The sequence below is a fragment of the Micrasema longulum genome, unplaced genomic scaffold (genome assembly GCF_059751315.1).
Source record: "Micrasema longulum isolate JH-2025_06_02 unplaced genomic scaffold, ASM5975131v1 h1tg000849l, whole genome shotgun sequence".
Classification (NCBI taxonomy): Eukaryota; Metazoa; Arthropoda; class Insecta; order Trichoptera; family Brachycentridae; genus Micrasema; species Micrasema longulum.
In genome coordinates this window covers 716,681-736,120 of record NW_028278041.1, presented here as the reverse complement: position 1 = coordinate 736,120, position 19,440 = coordinate 716,681, and the positions used below count along the sequence as shown (strand labels likewise).

At 33.6% G+C, this 19,440-nt stretch overlaps 1 protein-coding gene across 2 annotated transcripts; it reads right to left on the bottom strand.

Moving 5' to 3' along the window:
* Positions 1-651: 651 nt before the first annotated feature.
* On the bottom strand, positions 652-17,927 carry iPLA2-VIA (calcium-independent phospholipase A2 VIA). Of its 2 annotated transcripts, none has more exons than XR_015823134.1 (13): positions 17,795-17,927; positions 17,426-17,630; positions 15,053-15,143; positions 13,911-14,078; positions 12,635-12,766; positions 10,628-10,802; positions 9,922-10,366; positions 8,262-8,446; positions 6,122-6,390; positions 5,049-5,177; positions 3,027-3,263; positions 2,222-2,337; positions 652-1,563 (listed from the first exon to the last, which is right to left on the bottom strand). XR_015823134.1 is itself a non-coding variant. In XM_088231093.1 (13 exons), exons 1-13 carry the CDS (start codon positions 17,805-17,807, stop codon positions 1,345-1,347), a joined length of 2,373 nt encoding a protein of 790 aa, XP_088087219.1. In that variant the 5' UTR covers positions 17,808-17,927; the 3' UTR covers positions 652-1,344. The 2 variants fall into 2 exon arrangements, 1 of the variants encoding a protein (XP_088087219.1); XM_088231093.1 differs by having other exon boundaries at positions 8,262-8,435.
* Between the last annotated feature and the right edge of the window lie 1,513 nt (positions 17,928-19,440).

Genomic DNA, 19,440 nt, shown 5'->3' with positions numbered 1-19,440 from the left:
ATCCGTTTTACGTAAAATAAAATTTGTTTTATATTTTAAGTTCAAAGTTCAGTAATTCAATTACTCTTATTAAATGACCCTTTACTTATCTACTCTGTTGTCTTAATCAATATTTCCACATGCACAATAAATTTTAGAGAAATTAACAGATTGCTTTTTTTTTTAACCTTACATTTGTGTTATGATTATACTTTTTCCCATCGTGCAACATTACGCGGCGACATCACGAATGCGCGTGGCGAAAGTGGGGCAAAGTGGGAAAAATTTTGGATACAGTCCGATGTATTCAAATATGATTCTACGCTCCTTCTGGACTATTCTTAATTCTATGGGTACACATGATTATTTTTTTCTCATGAACTAAAACACGAGTAAAACAGCATTCACTTAAAACTGCTAAACCATATTTTTTATTCTTAACAGCATTATCACATTTCATAATAAACTTTGATTGAAACAAAAAAGACACTTTTGTTTGGGATTCTGAAGCCTTTTGAACCATCAAATGTGTAAGAAAATATTTTTTTGTTCTCCAAGATAAGGGTTAAATAGTCGGTTAAATTATACCTACGTATTATCAATCCTGAGAGTATTTTTTGAAGTCATACATTACATTTTACAATACATTTTCGTAAAAAACTCATAGAATGGTTTTTGTCCATATGGGCAACTGTATTAGCCGGTGACATATTATTACTCCAAAATGGTTACACATAATGACTATTGAATTAAAATAGATTTTATTCACATTTAGCAATTAATAGTATTACTATTGTTTTTTGTTGTAAACAATTTACAAGATAGACACAAATCTAAAGCTAGGACAAAAGTCAAAGAGTGTTTGTTCGTATGTAGCGGAAACTAGAGCGAAATCCGATTTATAGGGTTAGAGTGGGACACAAATGTTAGTGGGATACATGTGACTAGAATGAATCTCTTTGAAAGTTTTAGATGTACGTTCTGCAGTGCAGATGATGTTTACACATGTTATGTGAATGTGATGCTATACATCACAAAAGAAGCTGCATCCTCGGTGGACTATTGCTTAACCCTGAGGATGCGAGAGCACTCTCTCCCTTCATAAAATAAAGGACTCGGGGTTGGAAAAGGAGATTTAGCAATAGATATGAGAGCACTCGTCCTCCATTCAGTATTGGGCTCTTCAATGACTTAGGCTTGGAGGGCAAGAATTAATTTATGGGAATCTGTCCCAACGGATCCACAAAGTCGCGGTGATGTCAGGAGCTTATTAAATGACAAATTAGCGATGTAAAATGTAAAGATATCAAATGTCATATTAAAATGACGTATTTATAATTATGGTAAGAATACCCTTATTAATAATTAATCTCTAGTGAGGAATTGAGCGAGTTCCATGACTGTAGATCTATGTTGAAACATGTAAGCTTTGGTCTCCCATAATATTTGGATTATGACTTTGTTGGATGTTTCATCCATTGCCACGTCTTTGGACATTTGTGGGTTAAATCTGTAGTAAGGAATTCCAGCCATAGAACACCATGCCCGCGCTCTGTCTACTACTCGACCATCCGTGCAAGTAGCCTGCAAACAAATACAATGATATATCACTTGCGATAATTTATTTAACCTCTTAATGTGTACCGCCACAAATGTGGGGCCGTAAAATTCCGTTAAATAGCGTTGGGCCCCACAGTTGCGAAGTGGTATTTATTTCACCTACATTCCCAGATTACGTCAAGATTCGGATTGTCAATGACATCTATGGAGAACAATTATTGACACTATAGTGTTTTGTTTTACTAACTGCTTTATAATCATTGTAAAATGTTACGTGGTACTATCCTGCCTATGTTTGACTATCCTGGCACTTTTTTCTCATAGGATCCACGCATATACTTTCTTATTTTTTGAAAAATTTCACTTCCGATTGGACCGAATGGTTTGAAGTAAATCTTTTTTGACCAACATACTGGTACATTTTTGTTGCTGACTGTTTTTTATAGGGACAACATATATCCTGCAATATAATTATTACGATTTTTTTGTAGACTAGAGCCCCCTTTGGACTGACAGCTATAACCGTCATTTCCTAAATGATAGACACAATTTTGACAGCTTAGCTGGCATAACCGTGAAAGTTTTAATTGACTCTCCTGCGAAATTCACTTTATGGTGTATCAGTCATCTAGTCTTTGTACCGTTGATATTTAAAAATGAAAAAAAATATGTGAAAACTTACCAAGTCAACAAGAAGTGTTCCTAATTCAGCTAGACGAGACGCCATTCGGATTGTGTCCCAAATACCTTTAGTCCAGGATACATCTAGTGACTGCATTTTACTAACAGGCACCAATCCTAAAAAAAAGACATGGAAAATTCTCGCTAGATTTAAAGTCAATATAATAATTTAGTATTGTGACATTTTAATCGCCAAAATCTAGCATTTGTATTTTATTTTATCTTTGAAGTATGTTCATGAACATGTTTCAAAGATAAAATAAAATACTCTCAGCTCTTAAAGTCAACTCTTAAAATCTGCCATTTATTAAGTTTGAAAAAAGTTAGAAGCGTAAATGTTTTTTTCATTGTTCACCAGGGTTGCATTAGTCGAGACTGCACATACAAAAAATAGGAAAGATGTAGTTTTTTGTGAATAAAAAAAAAGTATTTCAAACGAATGTGTCATTCGTTTGAAACTGCCCTAACAAGGCGAAACAATTGTCTTAAAATATTTGTTTTTATATTTAAAAAATAAAATAAAATTTTCAGTAGCCTCAAATCAGTGTTTGATTTTTATCTTATAAGTAACAAAAATAATGTTGTGTAGTTTGATTGAATATTTTTTTTCCAGATTCATACCATCATTAACTGAAAACTCATCTTCTTTGGAACAGTATAAACTGTAAGTGCTTACATATGTGCTTGAAGACGACATAATGTTTGGCAGAAAATTCCATATGGCAAAATGGATAATATCTAAAACCTTTGATTGATAACTCCGTATGCAGTATGAGATGACAATAGATAAATGATTTGCAAATTACCTGTACCACAGCTGACAACCAAACTGACAGTGTCAGAATGGTCATGGCTCCCAGCAGCTCTCAGTGCTAATTTGTGCTCAATTATTTCAGTCAGAGCATCCAATGTAGGATTATTAGCTATGAGTCCGCCATCAACATAGGATTTGAACGATTTGAAATAAGATGGCGCAGCTGAAGTGCTGCGAGCGACTTCCCAAACGTACTCGTCTGTTAATGGCGCTGAGTTGTTGGTATTTACTGTAAACGGAAAATAAAAATATAAAGTTTACCAATTTTAAAAATAAGGAAGTTCAGTGGTTTAAAAAAAATTTATATATTTGATAATAAACTATCAAAGCCAAAATTTAAAAAAATACAATTATATATCATATTATCATAGCTATGATTTTTTAAAGTTTTGCAATTTTAAAATTACTCTGCCCGTGACGTCACGAGTTGCCGTTGGTGAGTTGCGCTGACATTCAAAAGTAGAGCCCCGTAGCATCATAATGCACCAAATGTTGAAAAACATGGCTACCTGGAAACCGGAAATCTATCACAACATACAACAATGCTGTAATTAATTGGTTGATTCACAAGAATTTGTGACGTAGTTCATTTACTATGAATTTTTCCATACATTTTTGAGAAACTTTGCGGTACTATTGAAAGCTCTAATTTTTACATTTTAAAAAATTTTTTGCAAGAAAAAAAAATCCTATTTGCCATAGTACTGAACTTCCTCATTTAATTCAATAAGTTATTAATGTACAATGTTTATACTTTTAAAAATGAGGTAATACAGTTAAACTCGGTTATAACGATCACGGAAATAGCGAGATTTTGGATGTAACGAGGAAACATTAGTTGACATTTTAGTTGGGAGTTTTCTCTACACAACTATTCACTGTTATAACGAGCTACTTCTCGGACATACCGAGCAAAAATATTGTCAAAAGTTACACAAAAAATCTTCAATTGTTAAAAACATCATTCTCAGAATAAGAACCTAAGTAATAAAATCCAAGCGGTCGGCTAACGTAAAGGATAAATACCGCCAGGCGTTGGGATCGGATTATGTTTATGATAGCTATGTAAGTGTCTAGGTAACTAATTGGCCCTGACAATATTGAAAAATGAACACACATGGTTTTTAAAAAATCGAAGCTTTGTGAAATTAGTAAGTGCCGGTTCGGCACATTGTTACAATTTACAGCTGCTTTCGTAGTTTATGAATGACATGCTTGTTTCGGGGGTTTTTAGGGGGATTTTTTAGATTTTTTAATGTTTTATGCTTATTTCAATACACATTAAACATTACAAGTGGGTGATAATAAATGAGTTCTAGACCAGATCAGTTAAAACCTAACTCCTGAATTATAAACATGTCTACTAACAAGAGGAAGTGTCTCTCAATTCGTGAAAAAGTGGCAATTATTTGTGAAATCGAACGTGGCGCGAAAAATGTGGAAGTGTGTTCAAAGTTTTGTCTACCTTCATCCACAGTGTTAACATTGTGGAAAAATAAGGATGTTTATTTGTCTGCATTTGAAAAGAATATCACGGACACAAAAAAATTAGAAAGTGCGATCGTACTAATGGCGATGAAGCATTGCTCCAATGGTTTCGTATCCAAAGAAACTCAGGATTTTCTATCGATGGACCAATTTTGAAGGGGCAAGCGGAAAAGTTCGCAAAACAATTTGGAAACAACCATTTTAAATGTAATAATGTCTTCATGTGATAGGTATGTTTGTAAGCATTTATTATAATTTTCTCTAACATTTTTTGTTAATTTTCTGTATGAATTATATGTACACATATGTATTTACTAGTTTACTTAGTGACACGGCGCAATAGCGATTGTATAAAAAAAACCTTTCTCTGGCATAACGAGTAACGCTTATAACAAGCAAATTCAATCTGTCCCATCTTCCTCCTAATAACCAAGTTTGACTGTATTATTAAAAAAAATCATGTTTCGACTTAGGGTGTGGTTTGAGTTTCTATTTGGTGAAATTACATCATCTTATTTATACTTACAATTAGAAATTATTTCAGTAGGAGAGGGGTAATTTCGGAATATACAAAGTTTCATCGGCTTCTCACTGGCCAAAACTCCAGTTATCATCATTTTAGGGCTCCTAATTTCAGACATTTTCTTTGTGTGTCCTAAAGGTACGTAAATAAAAAATATTTTATTAATTTTTTCAAGATATCTTCAAATCACTAAGCATTGACAAGAATAATCATCATTGCTCCAAATACATTGTCTTAAAAGTAATCTAGAACAGTTTTTAAAGAAAAAGAAAAGTCAATGTTATAAATCATAATAATATTGACTTCATATTCATATTGCTAAATGGTTTGATTGATATATCATAATTATTGTAACAAATGACATTGTATTCCAATCTATAGGCAGATAATAAATTATGTATTATTTGGTATTCTATTGTGTTAAATTGTAAAATCGAGACAGGATTAAGACTTTTTCAGTGCAAGTCTATTGGGATAGAAGTTCATTGAATAGAACCAGATAATATAGAATGCTTCTTTTTTTTTTTAATAAAAATTGAATGATATTTGAATAAACTTTAAAGTTTGAAAACGAATAAATATACAGTAAAACCTCGTTTACGTTCCTCGATTTTACGTTTTCCCGCTTTTTACACCGAAATATGTAGGTCCCATTTTTTTCTATACATTCTCATTCAAATATTCCCCCAATTAACGTTTTCTTTAACCCCGGTTTTACGTCGAAATTTTTTCATAACTCATTCGATCTGTTGAAAGACGAGCCGAGAAAGAGAATAAAATCGAGGTAAATAAAAAAATGTGTCAATTATTGTAATTGACCATTTTGTTTAAGTGTCTAATTTTGACATTTGACTAAATAGTGACATGCAGTTGACCCATGTTTAGAAATAATAAAGTCTTTACATCAATAAATTACAATGCAGAAAGTTAAAAAAATTGTCAATAGAAATATTATTTGATGTTATAAACATAATGTAAAAAGGAGATAGTTTAAACAGCTATTGTCGCAATTTCATTTTCTTTATTTAAAGTTTTCCCCAGTTTTACACTTTACTGTATTTCAAATCAATACCCACCACAAGCGTCTTTAAGAATTTTTTCTATCCCATCAGAGGAATACGGTCTGTCACCAATGAAGGCTTTATCCTTGAGTTTGAAGTAGAGCATTTGACATTCTTTGAGGGATTTTCCCAGGGCCAAAGCGAGGGCGAGAATCCCTCCAGTGCTAGTTCCCGCCACCCAGTCGAAGCACTGGATAATGGATCTGTTGGTGTGTAATTCTAGTTCCAGAAGGATTTGTATGAGAATAAGTCCACGAACTCCACCACCATCGAGACAAAGTAATCTAGAAAAAATATTATTACTGATGAAGTCAGTATAATTAATTTTAATTTTTGTTTTTTCAAAAGGCAATCATTCAACTAAGTTGGATGCTTTCGGCAGTATAAAAAGGTTATTACGAAATTTAAAAAAAGAAAAAGAATTTTATCAGATAGGTTGTAAACAGCAGATTGTATAGCTCTTCACTAGACCATGCAATATAAAATGATTAAATTATTGTGAAATAACTTCACATATTAAATCCAAAAAGAAATTAATTAGAATTATTTATGTGACAGATAGTTTCTAATTTTTATGGTGGAAACACGATTGTTACGAACATGCATAAATTTTAATTAAAAATCATAGTATAATAATTAATTAATTAAAACTAAAGAAAGATAAGAAAATTAACTCGAACCAGGATTGTGATGTTAGAAGGAGGAAAATAAACAAAAGGTAAATTTCTTTTTTGTTGAGGTTTTTATAACCCTGTGGTTTTTATTTTTTAAAGGAATAACCCGCTAAGCCTCTTTTTAGAGGGTTATCAGCAGGTAGAAAAGAGGGTATATGGAAGGAAGCTATGAAAAATACACCACAACACCCAGACCAATTGAGAAAATATCTTGCTTGGATTTTTTTCCTTGCACCTGGCGGGAATCGAACCCGCGACGTCTGTTTCACAGTTGGCCGTCTACTGCGCCACGGCGCCTGTTAATTGATATACAATCGACAGCAACGACCCGTAAAGTCGGCTCTTCATACTCGCCAATAGGTTTGCCAATACACTGGCAAATACGTATTGGCAAACGTGTAGAGGGGGGTATTTGTGGTTGGCAGAGCATGCACACATGCGCTCGCTTGCCACCCGCATATTACCAGTTTTTCAACACAGATCAAAGGGCGCTGGCTTTAGCCAGTGGTGACCACACGCTAACCCAGCTTTCAGTATGCTACGAACTGCCGGAGAGAGTGCACATATTTTTTAGTTGTTTGCCTATTTTCCTTTCAGCACGGCAGTCTGAATAGGAGCAACGAAGAAACTTTTTAATTCATTGAGTTATACCTTTGAGAAAACTGTTCGAAAAAATACACATAAAATCAAATAAAAATAACTCTAAACCCTTTATAACAATGTGAACTTATGGGCGCTATATAAATTATTTAATAAGTAAACTTATGAAACTATTTTTTTCCTTAATGCCACATTCCTCATAATTTAATTGTGGATAGAGGAAGTATTTTTACAAATAAATTTATGTATACAAGCTGTATCTGCCCACTAAATAATTGGCCACTAATTTTGGTTTATTTGTGAATATTGTATTTTTTTGTTGTAATGGCGTTTTTTTGTAAATGTCGTTTTCTTTAAATAAATAAAAGCCATAATTCAAAAACATGTTCATTAATTAAGTAAAAATTTTGATAAGTTTTTCACCAGTCTGTTTTTGGATGGCTAGAAGATATTGCTTTTAGCAATAAGTCCGCCAAAGTGCATATATTTTTTTACTTGAAATTTAAATAAATACATAAAAATAAAAAAAAGTAATAGTTTCTATGTCCATCTTGGCATCTGAGCCACATATTTTTTGTGCGTTTTTGACATACGCACCAGAGAATATACACCCGCACACTGGCCGGTACCGAGAGACACTGAACAACTCGCGAACAATATGGTGCACATATAGGCAACCTAATTGGGCAGTGTAGCAATAAGATTGCCAGTACGTTCACCGGCGTACCGGCGTACTGGCGAACTTATCGACCAGCATATAGAACTACCTTCAGAAGGAAGCTTCCTAACACTTATTATTTTCTTATTTAAAAAATAAAGAATATTAAATCAAACACGCACCAGATTCAAGTGCTAATAAATTAATTAAATAATACTAGTACCTTCCACCCTTGATGGGTCTATTTTCTATAGATGCTCTCTCCATTCCTGCCACTGTAAGCATGTTCTCCAGAACAGAACTGGCCTGTGCCTGAGAAATACATGCGTCTGGAGTTCCATCAAAATCTCCATTGTAACCGCATATTATATCACATCCACCCTTCGATTGCGGGCATCTAAAACCACACTAAGTTAGTTCTAACCATGCTCTGAAAAAACTGTAAAATTTCATAAAAAATACGTAGAACTACTTTATTGATTTTTGTCTATGTTTATTTCAGCATTACATAATGAACGGATCTCAAAAATTTGCACCTATCGTACATATTTTTACCACACATGCGCCTAAGAGATTGCAATAAAATAAAAATCTTGTAATTAAGAATCTGAAACATTTCATCAATGGCACATTTATGGATGTCTTGAATGGTCTACCTCAAGAGGTAGTTATGGCACCACCTGTTAATGCATTTGAATATAAAATGGACTGATATAAAACAGAACATAACAGAAAAATAAGATTAGTTAACATCGGCCCGCCCTTCTTATAAAAAAAAAATGTAAAATTATTTATAATATAATAAAATAAGTGGTCTTCTTTTACGATTTCAAATTCACCTTTAAACAGTGAACACTGTGTTAAAAGTAACATTAAATAATATTTTTTTTTAACACATTACTGATATTATATTATGCACATAAAAAAATTCACAATTTACTTATATTAATTTAATTCACTTAATAATCTTTATTCAGTTTTTTAAATTTGAAACACACATCTACATATTTAGGTGGGAATATTGTGAATTAAAAATGTAAAAATAAATAAAATTTGAAATACGTAGTGGTATCCAAAAAAAATTTAACTAATGATGCGGCGTGCGGAGTTTTTGTAGCACCGGATTCAGTCAGTACAGTCGTGTAGAGTTACCTTTTCCCAGTCAGCATGCCAAGTGCTATCGCTGTTTTTAATAATTAAATTTTTTTGTGAAAGTTGTTTTGTCGTCTCACTTTCTTGATGGATGATCCAGCGAGCGGTCGTGAAGTTTTACTTCCTGCTCAAGAAAACTGGCACAAAAACTCTTGAAATGTTAACAAAAGTCTACAAAAAAGTTTGCTATGGGGAAAACTGAAGTGTTTCAGTGGTTTTCCGGAGTTGCGGAGCTATCTGGTGTGACATGGAGTTCAGTGCAGTGAAGGTTTGAGGATGAGAAGGACGGCTGCCAAATTGGTTCTCACACATCCCTCCCTGTGCGTCAATTATTGACCAAAAAAATCTATGACGACTGTGCCCCATATCCCCTATTTTCCTGATCTAGCCCCCGGCAACTTCTCTTTTCTCCCCCGAATGAAAAGAGACATGAAAGGATAGAGTTTTGCCGACATTGCTGAGGTGAAGAAAAAAACAACTGAGGTTTTGTCAAGCATCATGGAAGACGAAATAAAAAAATGTTTCCAACAATAGAATAGAAGATTGGAAAAGTGCATTAGCTCCAATAGAGAGTACTTTGAAGGCGATTAAAGGTTTTTTATGTTTTTTTTTTTTTTAAATATTAGCTCGGTTTCTTTTAGGTAACCCCTTGTAGTTTAAATATACATAAATTAAAAATAAATGAATACGCATTAATAAAAAAGGTAATATAATAATATAATCATTTATACCTCTTTGCTCCAGCAACATGAAGCATGTACGCCGCTTTGTCAGCACCAGCTTTTATATCATATGCTAGATGTCTCGGTGATTCCTGCTTATTGTTCAGACAGTCTACATTAGCGCCGAACACAATCAATGCTTGGAGTAAATCTAGATAGTTCTCTTTTACAGTGATATGTAGCGGAGTGTTTCCATCTTCATCAGCAATGGAATGATCAGCGCCGTGGTAAAGAAGCGTGACAGCGCAGTCGAGACGATTTCGCAGGATCATCAGATGTAAGGCAGTCTGGCCTCTGAGATTTGGCGAGTTGATGTTACAATTGGCATCCAACAAGGCTTCTATCACCTCTTTGGAAAGGCACCAATGAAGGGGGGTTCCACCAAATTTCATATCCTCTCTGGAAAACTTAAAAGCATTGCTTTGTACGATGTCGCTAACGTTGACTGGACTAGCTGAAAAGAAAACAAATGCCAATTATAATAATAACGTTAAAAGGAACTAAGTCTCTCTTCTCCACCCCGCGGAGTAATAAATTGGGCTTTCAGCAACGTTATTTAATTTTCGTCATAATATGTTTATCATCCTAGTATGTGCATTGCGCAATATTTAAATGTGAATATTATGGCGTTTTCTCCATTCAAATAAATACAGCAAAAACTGCAAAATACTACAAAATAATGTAGTTATCAATATTCATCCGAAAGTAAAATTACCAGAGTGCCCTTGGCCTTTCTCCAGTTGAACACAAATATTGGCATTTGCTCCGGCAATCAGTAAAACTGTAACGCAGTCAGGTTTGTCAGCTAAACACGCTAAATGTAAAGGCGTGTGACCATCCCCATTAAAACTGTTCACCCAACGCCGTGCACCTTCTTTGCTGAGCAAACACTGAAAGAAAAAAAATACTATTAATGAACACAGTCAATTGTTTAAAAGTTTAAGCAAATTAGTAACACAAATAAATATGAATGAGGAAGGTCAGCCGTTTTTTCTGATATATATTTTTTTTAATAGACTATCAAACTAACCAAAAATTTAAAAAAACTTATTATGTATTGTAATATCATTGCCATTTTTAAATTATTCCACCTGTGATGTCACGAGTTGTTGTCGGTGAATTGTGCTGCTATTTAAAGTAAAACCCCGTAGCTGAAGATTTCCGGTTTACAGTAGGCCAACAGATTAAATTGGCAGAACTGACCGAGAAGAGAACTTGAGACGTCACATGAGGAGTAATTTCAGAAAAACAAAACTTTAAAAAATCATAGCGCTGATATTAATAGTCTATTAACAAATAAAAAACACTGAACTTCCTGATTGAATGTTTTAATTTTTACCCCGTGTAAGAAAACGTTTTTTTATATCCAATTTCTCATAGCACTGAATTTCCTCATCGATTTCTAGAATTTGTATTTTTAAGTTTTTTTTTTGCAACGCAACAGGCCAGGAAGACAAATTACAGTGATAGAATACCCAGGCTTACAAGAAATCAGATTGATTTTTGCAATCTTACTAGGGCCTCGATTATTATGGGAAGATAAAGACGTCATACCTTCACCTTGACGGTATAGTTGAAGATAAATTCCCTCTAGCGATTATAAAGATATACTACCGACAATCCACCTTCAAGTTTTGGGTAGGTACATCAATATGAAACAAGGGGAAGCGTACGTCACGGTACACATATCTACGCTCTAAAATGACATAGCTTCAGTTTGATGTCATAATTAAAGATAAAAGTCTCCCGACCGACTATAAAGGTACACTACCGATACCCCCCCACCATCAAGATTTAATGTAAGTACATCGGTTTATGCCGACGGGTCTAGAACCCCTCGATACGTTTATCTACGAATTAAAAGTGTCAAAAATTTTGTTCCACTAAGTAATCTTTCCTTTAATTATGATTTTATATAATTATTAAAATTTTTAATCGTTTTGAGGTTGGCACTTTTTTTCTTAAAAGCCTATTAAAAATATGAGAGAGAAATAAGTCAATTTTGAAGTCGAATTAAATTTCGACATAACTGTTACTTTAATGAAACGAACGCCTAGATGTGAAAAAAATGTCGCTAGATTCTGTCCTATTAACAAATAAGAGTATCTAGGCGTTAGAAAGTTACTACTCTAAAAAAAATATTTGGTTATTATATATTTTCCATCTGTTTTAATATCTTTCCTAATGTATGCATCGAGACGTTAAAGGAGCCGGCTTTGTAGTCGATCGGTAGATACATACAGACGATCGTTAAGCCTACCGTCTAGGTGATTTCCAAAAGTCATACAAAATTCATGTTCAAGCGAGCATTTTTTGCTGGAATTGGGAATTATTGGAGTTTATAATCGCTTTGAAGTGAGCACTTTTTCTACCGTCTTGATATTTACAGATGAAGATAGCGTTCATAATCGAGGCACAGGAATCAAATTCAGAACCTTCCCTGTGTGAGGCAAAAGTTTTAGCCAAAATAAGTCTTGGATAAGGTAATGATTTATGGAACGGGGTACCTTGTAATAAGTATATTTTTGAAATAAGGGTATGCTTGAGATAATTAATTTTAAAAATAAAGCCATTTTTGTACAGAAATAAGGGTAATATTTTTTTTTAAATGACACTTTGCTCACAAGTGTCATATTTATTGATTTCTCAGATCTTCTCATTAAAATTGAGTTCTAACAAAGGTGCTTATCACCATCAGGTGTCAATAAAACCATATGCTTACTTTCAAAATGTTGGTTTCTGTACTGGCCGCGAAATGCAACACGGAACAGTGGTTGTGAGCTAAGATATCCAAATCACATTGTAGAGATAATAAAGCTTGAACCGTAGTAAATTTTCCAGCTGCTATAGCTACCTGAAAATAAATACGAAAAAAAACAGATGAAGACAGTATTAAGACAACAAGACATGGGTGGAAAAGACTAGTACTTGGTAGTTTTTAAAAACAATTTTTTTTTTTTTATCATTTGATATTATTCAAAATTGTTTTCATTTCTGCATTAGTATGTCTTTTTGTTTTTTTTTCTTGATTTTACGATAATATAATAACAAAATATTTTTCTTCTTAGTTTTCTTTTTTTTTAATATGTCACATTACAGTATTATATTTTTAAAACTATTAACCTTTTCATACTTCTTAAATATTTTTTAATCATCATACTTCTTAAATATTTTTTAATCATTTTTTAATCATAATCTTATTTATTAATTTAATTCATACATATACATATATATTACAAAAAATATAATAATAGCGTATCCCAAACTCAATGAGGCCAAGGGCCCTGTGTTGAGTTGGGATACAGCATAATGGAAAGTGGAATAACGTACCTACACAATTAAATAATAGCAAAAATAAAAATTCAATATTATTACATAAACATACACATATTTCAAAGGGCATCTGGACAACACGCTTAAAAGTATATAAATCTATGCAATATCTCGCAGCAGCCTCCTGCAATGGTCTTGAACACTCCTCCTGAAAATGGCTTTCGTTTTGGAGAATTTAATATGTTCATTCAGGACATCGAAGACTATTCGGCCCACACAAGAGAAATTCCTCTGAGCAAATGTCGTTCGTGTTTTAACTCTCTAAATTTGTTGCAACAGCAAGGGTAAACATTTTTGAGAAGGGAATATGGCAGTCCAGGCATTTACAGGGCTTATGAAAATGTGGGTGTTTATTTAGTTACATATGTGTTTGTTTTAAGTGGGCACTTAACACAGTGTGTAAAGTGCCCACTTATACCAGCCAATGATGGGTCATAAGCCTTGTAAATACCTAGACTTCCAAATTCCCCTTTTGAAAATGTTTTCTCTCTCTGTTGCAACAAATTTCGATCTAAATAACTCCCTAGGGAGGAAATCCAGCCTGTCTAAATACTGAAAATATTTTTGGTTTTAACTCTACTTACCTGTATGTATATTAATGTATTCTTCAACTAATATGTAAAAGGCACTATGTGCCGTTTATTAAAATAAAATAAAAAGTTCACCATGATTGGAGTCATTCCGTTAAGAGGTTCAACTTCATTAATGAGTTTCTGTATGTCAGGATCATCATAGTAAGGGAATTTATCTAAATGTGCTAGCAGATGGGAGATGGACCAAGATTTATGGTTTCTCATGACATCGCACACTTCTTGTAGACTGGCTACAGAACACTGAAACAAAAAAATACATAGAAATTAACTAACAAACAAACAAACCATCACACCATTTCCCCGTAAGCGTAGGCAGACAGTATAGAATGCCATATCACTCTGTCTTTGCATACAGATCTCGCTTCCTCTACATTCATACATCTTCTCATGCACACACGCCGATTATTCCGACTTTTGAAATGTCCATCTTCAAGTATTTGTTAGATTTGGTAATGCCATATCTTTCTCGGTCCATGAAATGAAATTGAACATAATTATAAACAATAAAAATAATCGGACAAATAGATCGTTGTTGCGCCGGCAATACCTGTTAATAATAATAAAGTAATATCTTAAACATTTTAGAGAGATAATATAAACAATGTACCCTTTGATGAGTTTTTTTTAAAAATATTTTTTTTATTGATAACAAAAAGGAAAAATACGTAATTTCATTTTGAAAAAATATTTTAGTACCTACATGTTGTAGAAACAAAATTTTAATATGATTGGAAGAAAACGGGTAACTGAATCCCAATCGCCCATACGCTCTGTAGCTGCAAGACTGTTGGGATGATTTTTGTACAGCGCCCTTGAGGTGATTTTCACAAAAATGGCGGAACAGAAGTTATCCAGAATACATAAATAAGGTGATTAGTATTGCTCCAGGTGCCAGTCCAGGAAAAATTAAATATTGCAGTGTAAAACAACCATCAAAATCCATATTTCACTTGCATCTGCTAGGATTTGAATCTAGGACCTCAAGCACGGTAGGCGAACACGCCAACCGATGAATTACGAGGTTTTCATGATTTTTACCCGAGAGTAGCTATCGAGTCGTAAACACTCATACAGGGTTATGGTTCTATTTTACACACAGAACTGTATACATCTGGACACAGAAAAGAACTGCACTATTCATCAGCCTGGACACGCACAGATGAATAATACGGTTTTCAAGCCTTTGTGAATATAAAATTTAATAATATTATTACCTTCTTTGTTAGCTTGACGTACTGGGGTATGACATCACTGTATACAGAGAACATATTCATTGCGTCAGTTTCATTACTGGATCGGTAGATACTGAAAATGTTTCAAAAGTATTTATTTCTGTTGCTGTACTATTGCAATTTATTTATATAATAAGGGGCACAGCTAAATTTAATATAGAAATAAAAAAACAAGCGACGATAAATCCACAAACTTCGAATAACAAATATAATGTACATTTCCCTTCCTCTCCTTATCCTCCCTTCATGCATTCCTGTCCTTATCGCGCTCCATTTACAATGGCTGTTTATTTAAAATATGGATACAGGTTGTTCATTAAAACCTGTCACATTCGAAACCATGATGATCAGTTTGAGCAAGAAGACATATTAGCACATTTAAATAAATTTTTAGAACAAATAAATTTTAAAAAAAAGCAAATGGTTGCTTACTTCTGCAGGGAAGAAACGAGGAGGGGGAGGGGGGAGTCTGATACACCGCCGACCGCGTGGCCACGCCCCCTCGCTTCTCCCATGCAGAAGTAAGCAACCATTTGTTTTTTTTAATATTTTATTTAAAAAATATTTCTTTGTTGTAAATATTTTTTTTATATGCTGATGTCTTCTTGCCCATACTGATCATCGTGGTTTCGGATGTGACAGGGTTTAAAGAACACCCTGTATATATCTTCTTATATTATTTAAAAAAATATATATGAAAAAACATTTTTATATGTGCAAATATACATTACATTTTCTTTACTAACTTTGTACAATTTGTGAAACCTGTTATGGGTTCTGAGTTTGTACAGTATATTTGAGTTTGTCCAAATGTTTGTAGACAAAAGACTGGATTTCACCCCCTCGGAGAGGAAGAAAAATTGGAAAATTGTTTTTTTATTTTTAATATTAGCGTTCTTATAATTTACCCAAATATTTCAATTTTGGTGGCCATTTTCAACGAGTTGTAAATAACTCACTTTTAGAAAATGGAAATCAAGTTGGGGTAGAGTGGGGTTTGAACCTCGGACCTCTGGCCCGTGAGTCCGCAACACTAGCCACGGGACCACAACCCGATTCAGGCGTTGCCTAGTATGTTAAATAATTTAGTCAGATGAATCTCTTTACAACAATAAAGATTTCAGCTCTTTAACTTCACTAAAATCAACAAATGGAAGAATTTAAGAAATATGGATGTTCAAACATAGGCCAAATGGTGAATGTTACAGTGTGTAAAGACCTGTAAATGCCTAGACTTCCATATTCCCTTCTTTAAGGTATTCTCCATCCCTGAAGTAATTTGTTGATAAATTTGTCGTTTGCAATATAATGTATGTAGAACTGTTGGTTTCCCAAATAAAAAATACAAAATCCACTGTGATTGGATCGATTAAATAAGCTATAAAATGCATCCAATTAAATAAGCTTTAAAATGGCCAATTGAAACCATTACTTTGAAGACTATGAATGCTTCTTTCGATTTTATCAAGGAGACCAGAATTTAATATGCTTTCCTATTTCACTCCGTCAAGTTAGGTACTACAGATTAACCATTATTGCAGGTACTCATGCGCGCGGTCATTGTTGGATAGAGCTGCGCCAGGAAAAAAGGGGAATTGAGAGGAAGATTCAAATGGGTATGAACAGGTATTTTAAATTCAAATTATTTATTTATTCACAAAGTAACATACCAAATAACAAATGATTTAAGACGTTAAATAGGAACTTTATATCAAACCAAGAACTCTTGAGCAATGGTTCGACATTCTTAAGGTATAATACTCTCTAATAGCAAGAGTATTTGCCTCTTATACATAGTTTCACTAATGTGAAAGATGTCAATCTTCAAAGTGATAATGTTCAGCTGCTTGACTGCTCTTCCAATCGGCATGACCAGAGGCAGGTTGGTTCTGGAAACCGGGAGGTAAAACCGTCTGTGCTGACACTGTCAGAGATAGCCATCAGGAACATAAAAATTGATACTCTCTAAAATGGCTGAGTTATCAATGAAACCCGAAAAAATGGGTCAGTGTAGACCCATCCCTTCTAATTTGCAAACTATTGGTCCCAAGCATACCCAAGAGGAACCCAGTGGGATAGAGCCACGGATAACTACCATACTCTCTCATGTAGAGATACCTCAGAAATTTTTTCTGAACGCTCTCTAATTCGTGCGGATTCCATATCACCGATGCACTCTCAAGCCTCGAGCGAACCAACGAGTTGTACAAAATTCTGAGTGTACGGGGATTCTCAAAAACCCTTCCAGTGCGGAGAATAAAACCCAACATCTTTAGTGCAAGGTCACATGTTCTCTCGATGTGAGTATGGCCGAATGACTAACAAAAGAAATAAAACAAATCAGAATTTGCTTACCTGTATGCTTCATTAACACTCTCATTGAGAGGTCGGGGGATAATGATATCGTAGTTGTTATTTTTCTCAGAGAATAGCCCCCGCGATACAGATTGTGGACTGTACATTAGGATACCATTTCCTCGACATTGCTGCAATCTAGATTCATATTTGTCTTGTGTTACCAAAGTAACGGTGGTCGGAGAAGTTGGTAAACTCCGGAAAACTATAAAAGGAAACATTTAACACGGGTATTCTGATCTGATAACGAGAGTAAGGTAAAGTCCCTAAAAAATTTAGAGAACGAAATGAATAATTATAGGTAAAAGGCATTAAAAGAAATTATTTAAAAATTACAGCACAAAAACTCAAACATATTACAAAACTTACTTGCACTAAACATGATGAATAAAACTAGTGTTTTTGAAATACGCAGTTTTCAAAATTATTATTTAGAAACGATGACTCGCTCGCTCCCGTCAGAATGACATTTGAAGATGGTATTGCCATATTGACAATACTGGCCAATACCGTCTGAGTTACAAATAATTGGGGGTGTTGGTATTGCCCATCGAAGAAATTTTTTTTAAAAAAGATCGTTCACTTTCTCAAACCGCTCGTTAGACAAATCACTTAAAAGAATTACGAAAATTACGTGCTAACAACGCGTTTTCTACCCCCACTAGAGTGATCAGAATTCTTCTTCTTCTTATTTTTCAGATCCGCTCCTAAGACAACAAATAACATAGGCAAAATTGGGATATTAGAAAAAAACACTTCGCAGATCTAAAATAAAACTTTACATTTATAATATTTTACTGTCATTCACTTATAATATTTATTTTACGTTTCGGTTAATTTCATATTAAGTCATCACTTCTAATAGACGAAACTGAAGGAATTACACGAAAAAATAAATTATGGCACCATTTCTTAGGTAATATATTATATCACCATGATACGAGCTAAACCACAACCCCCTGTGGTGGTTTGGCTAAACATACCTGTTTAAAATATTCAGGAATTAAAATCTTTTGTCCCCGTAAATAAAAATAAGTAGGTATTTTCGCTTTAGATTATAAAATCAACTTTGTTTTGGGAAAAACCGCGGCGATGTTTTAAAATATTTCAATACGAATTTAAATATAACTTTCCAATACATTCTATTGTTTTCTCGAATCTGGGGTTTCTCAGCAATAATGAATTTAAATATAACCTTTTAGTTCATGCTAGTCTATTCCGAAAAGAGCCCCATATTAATTACCGCCTTTACAAATAAATAAATTAAAATAAATCCCCATTTACTTGAGCCGTTACTAGGTATTTACAAATATTTCGTCCATTGTTAATGTCAATTACGACCTTGGATTAAATTCAAATGACCGAGCGGCAAATTGCCCGGAATTCCAAAACCCTTTCTATTGAAAATAATAACTTTAACAATAAATATTGACCCATGTTTTCATGAAAACACAACCTTTTTTTCGTAAACATAAACGCAACCGATGGCCATTAAAATAATATTTGTTTTTTAAAAACTTATCACAAAATAAAACGCATAATCAATTCCTCTATGATACATACAGACCTTTCTTTTTCAAATTTCATACATCTTCATTTGTACGCGCGCTGATTATTCCAACTTGCCACATATTAACTTAAAACTCTAATTAACTTATGCGCCATCATTTTCTAATCCGCACCCGTGGTACATAAGGCACTGCACCAGTGCGCCAATCGCAACGTATCAGCGATTATTTTATAATACGTATAAAAGTGTTTTACATCCACCTTGCCAGGAATCGAACCTAGGACCTCAAGGATGGTAGGCGAACGCGCCAACCACTACACTAGGAGGCAAATCATCTCCATTTTTTTAATTAATGATTCATTTCTAATATTCAATAATATAAATTAGTTAAATGATTGAGTTTTCTATGTTTAGTGTATGTTTATTTTTAATTAATTAGTTTAAACGTATTTAATTTTATATACATTCTAATCTTAGTGTATTATAATTTAGTTTTATAAGAAAT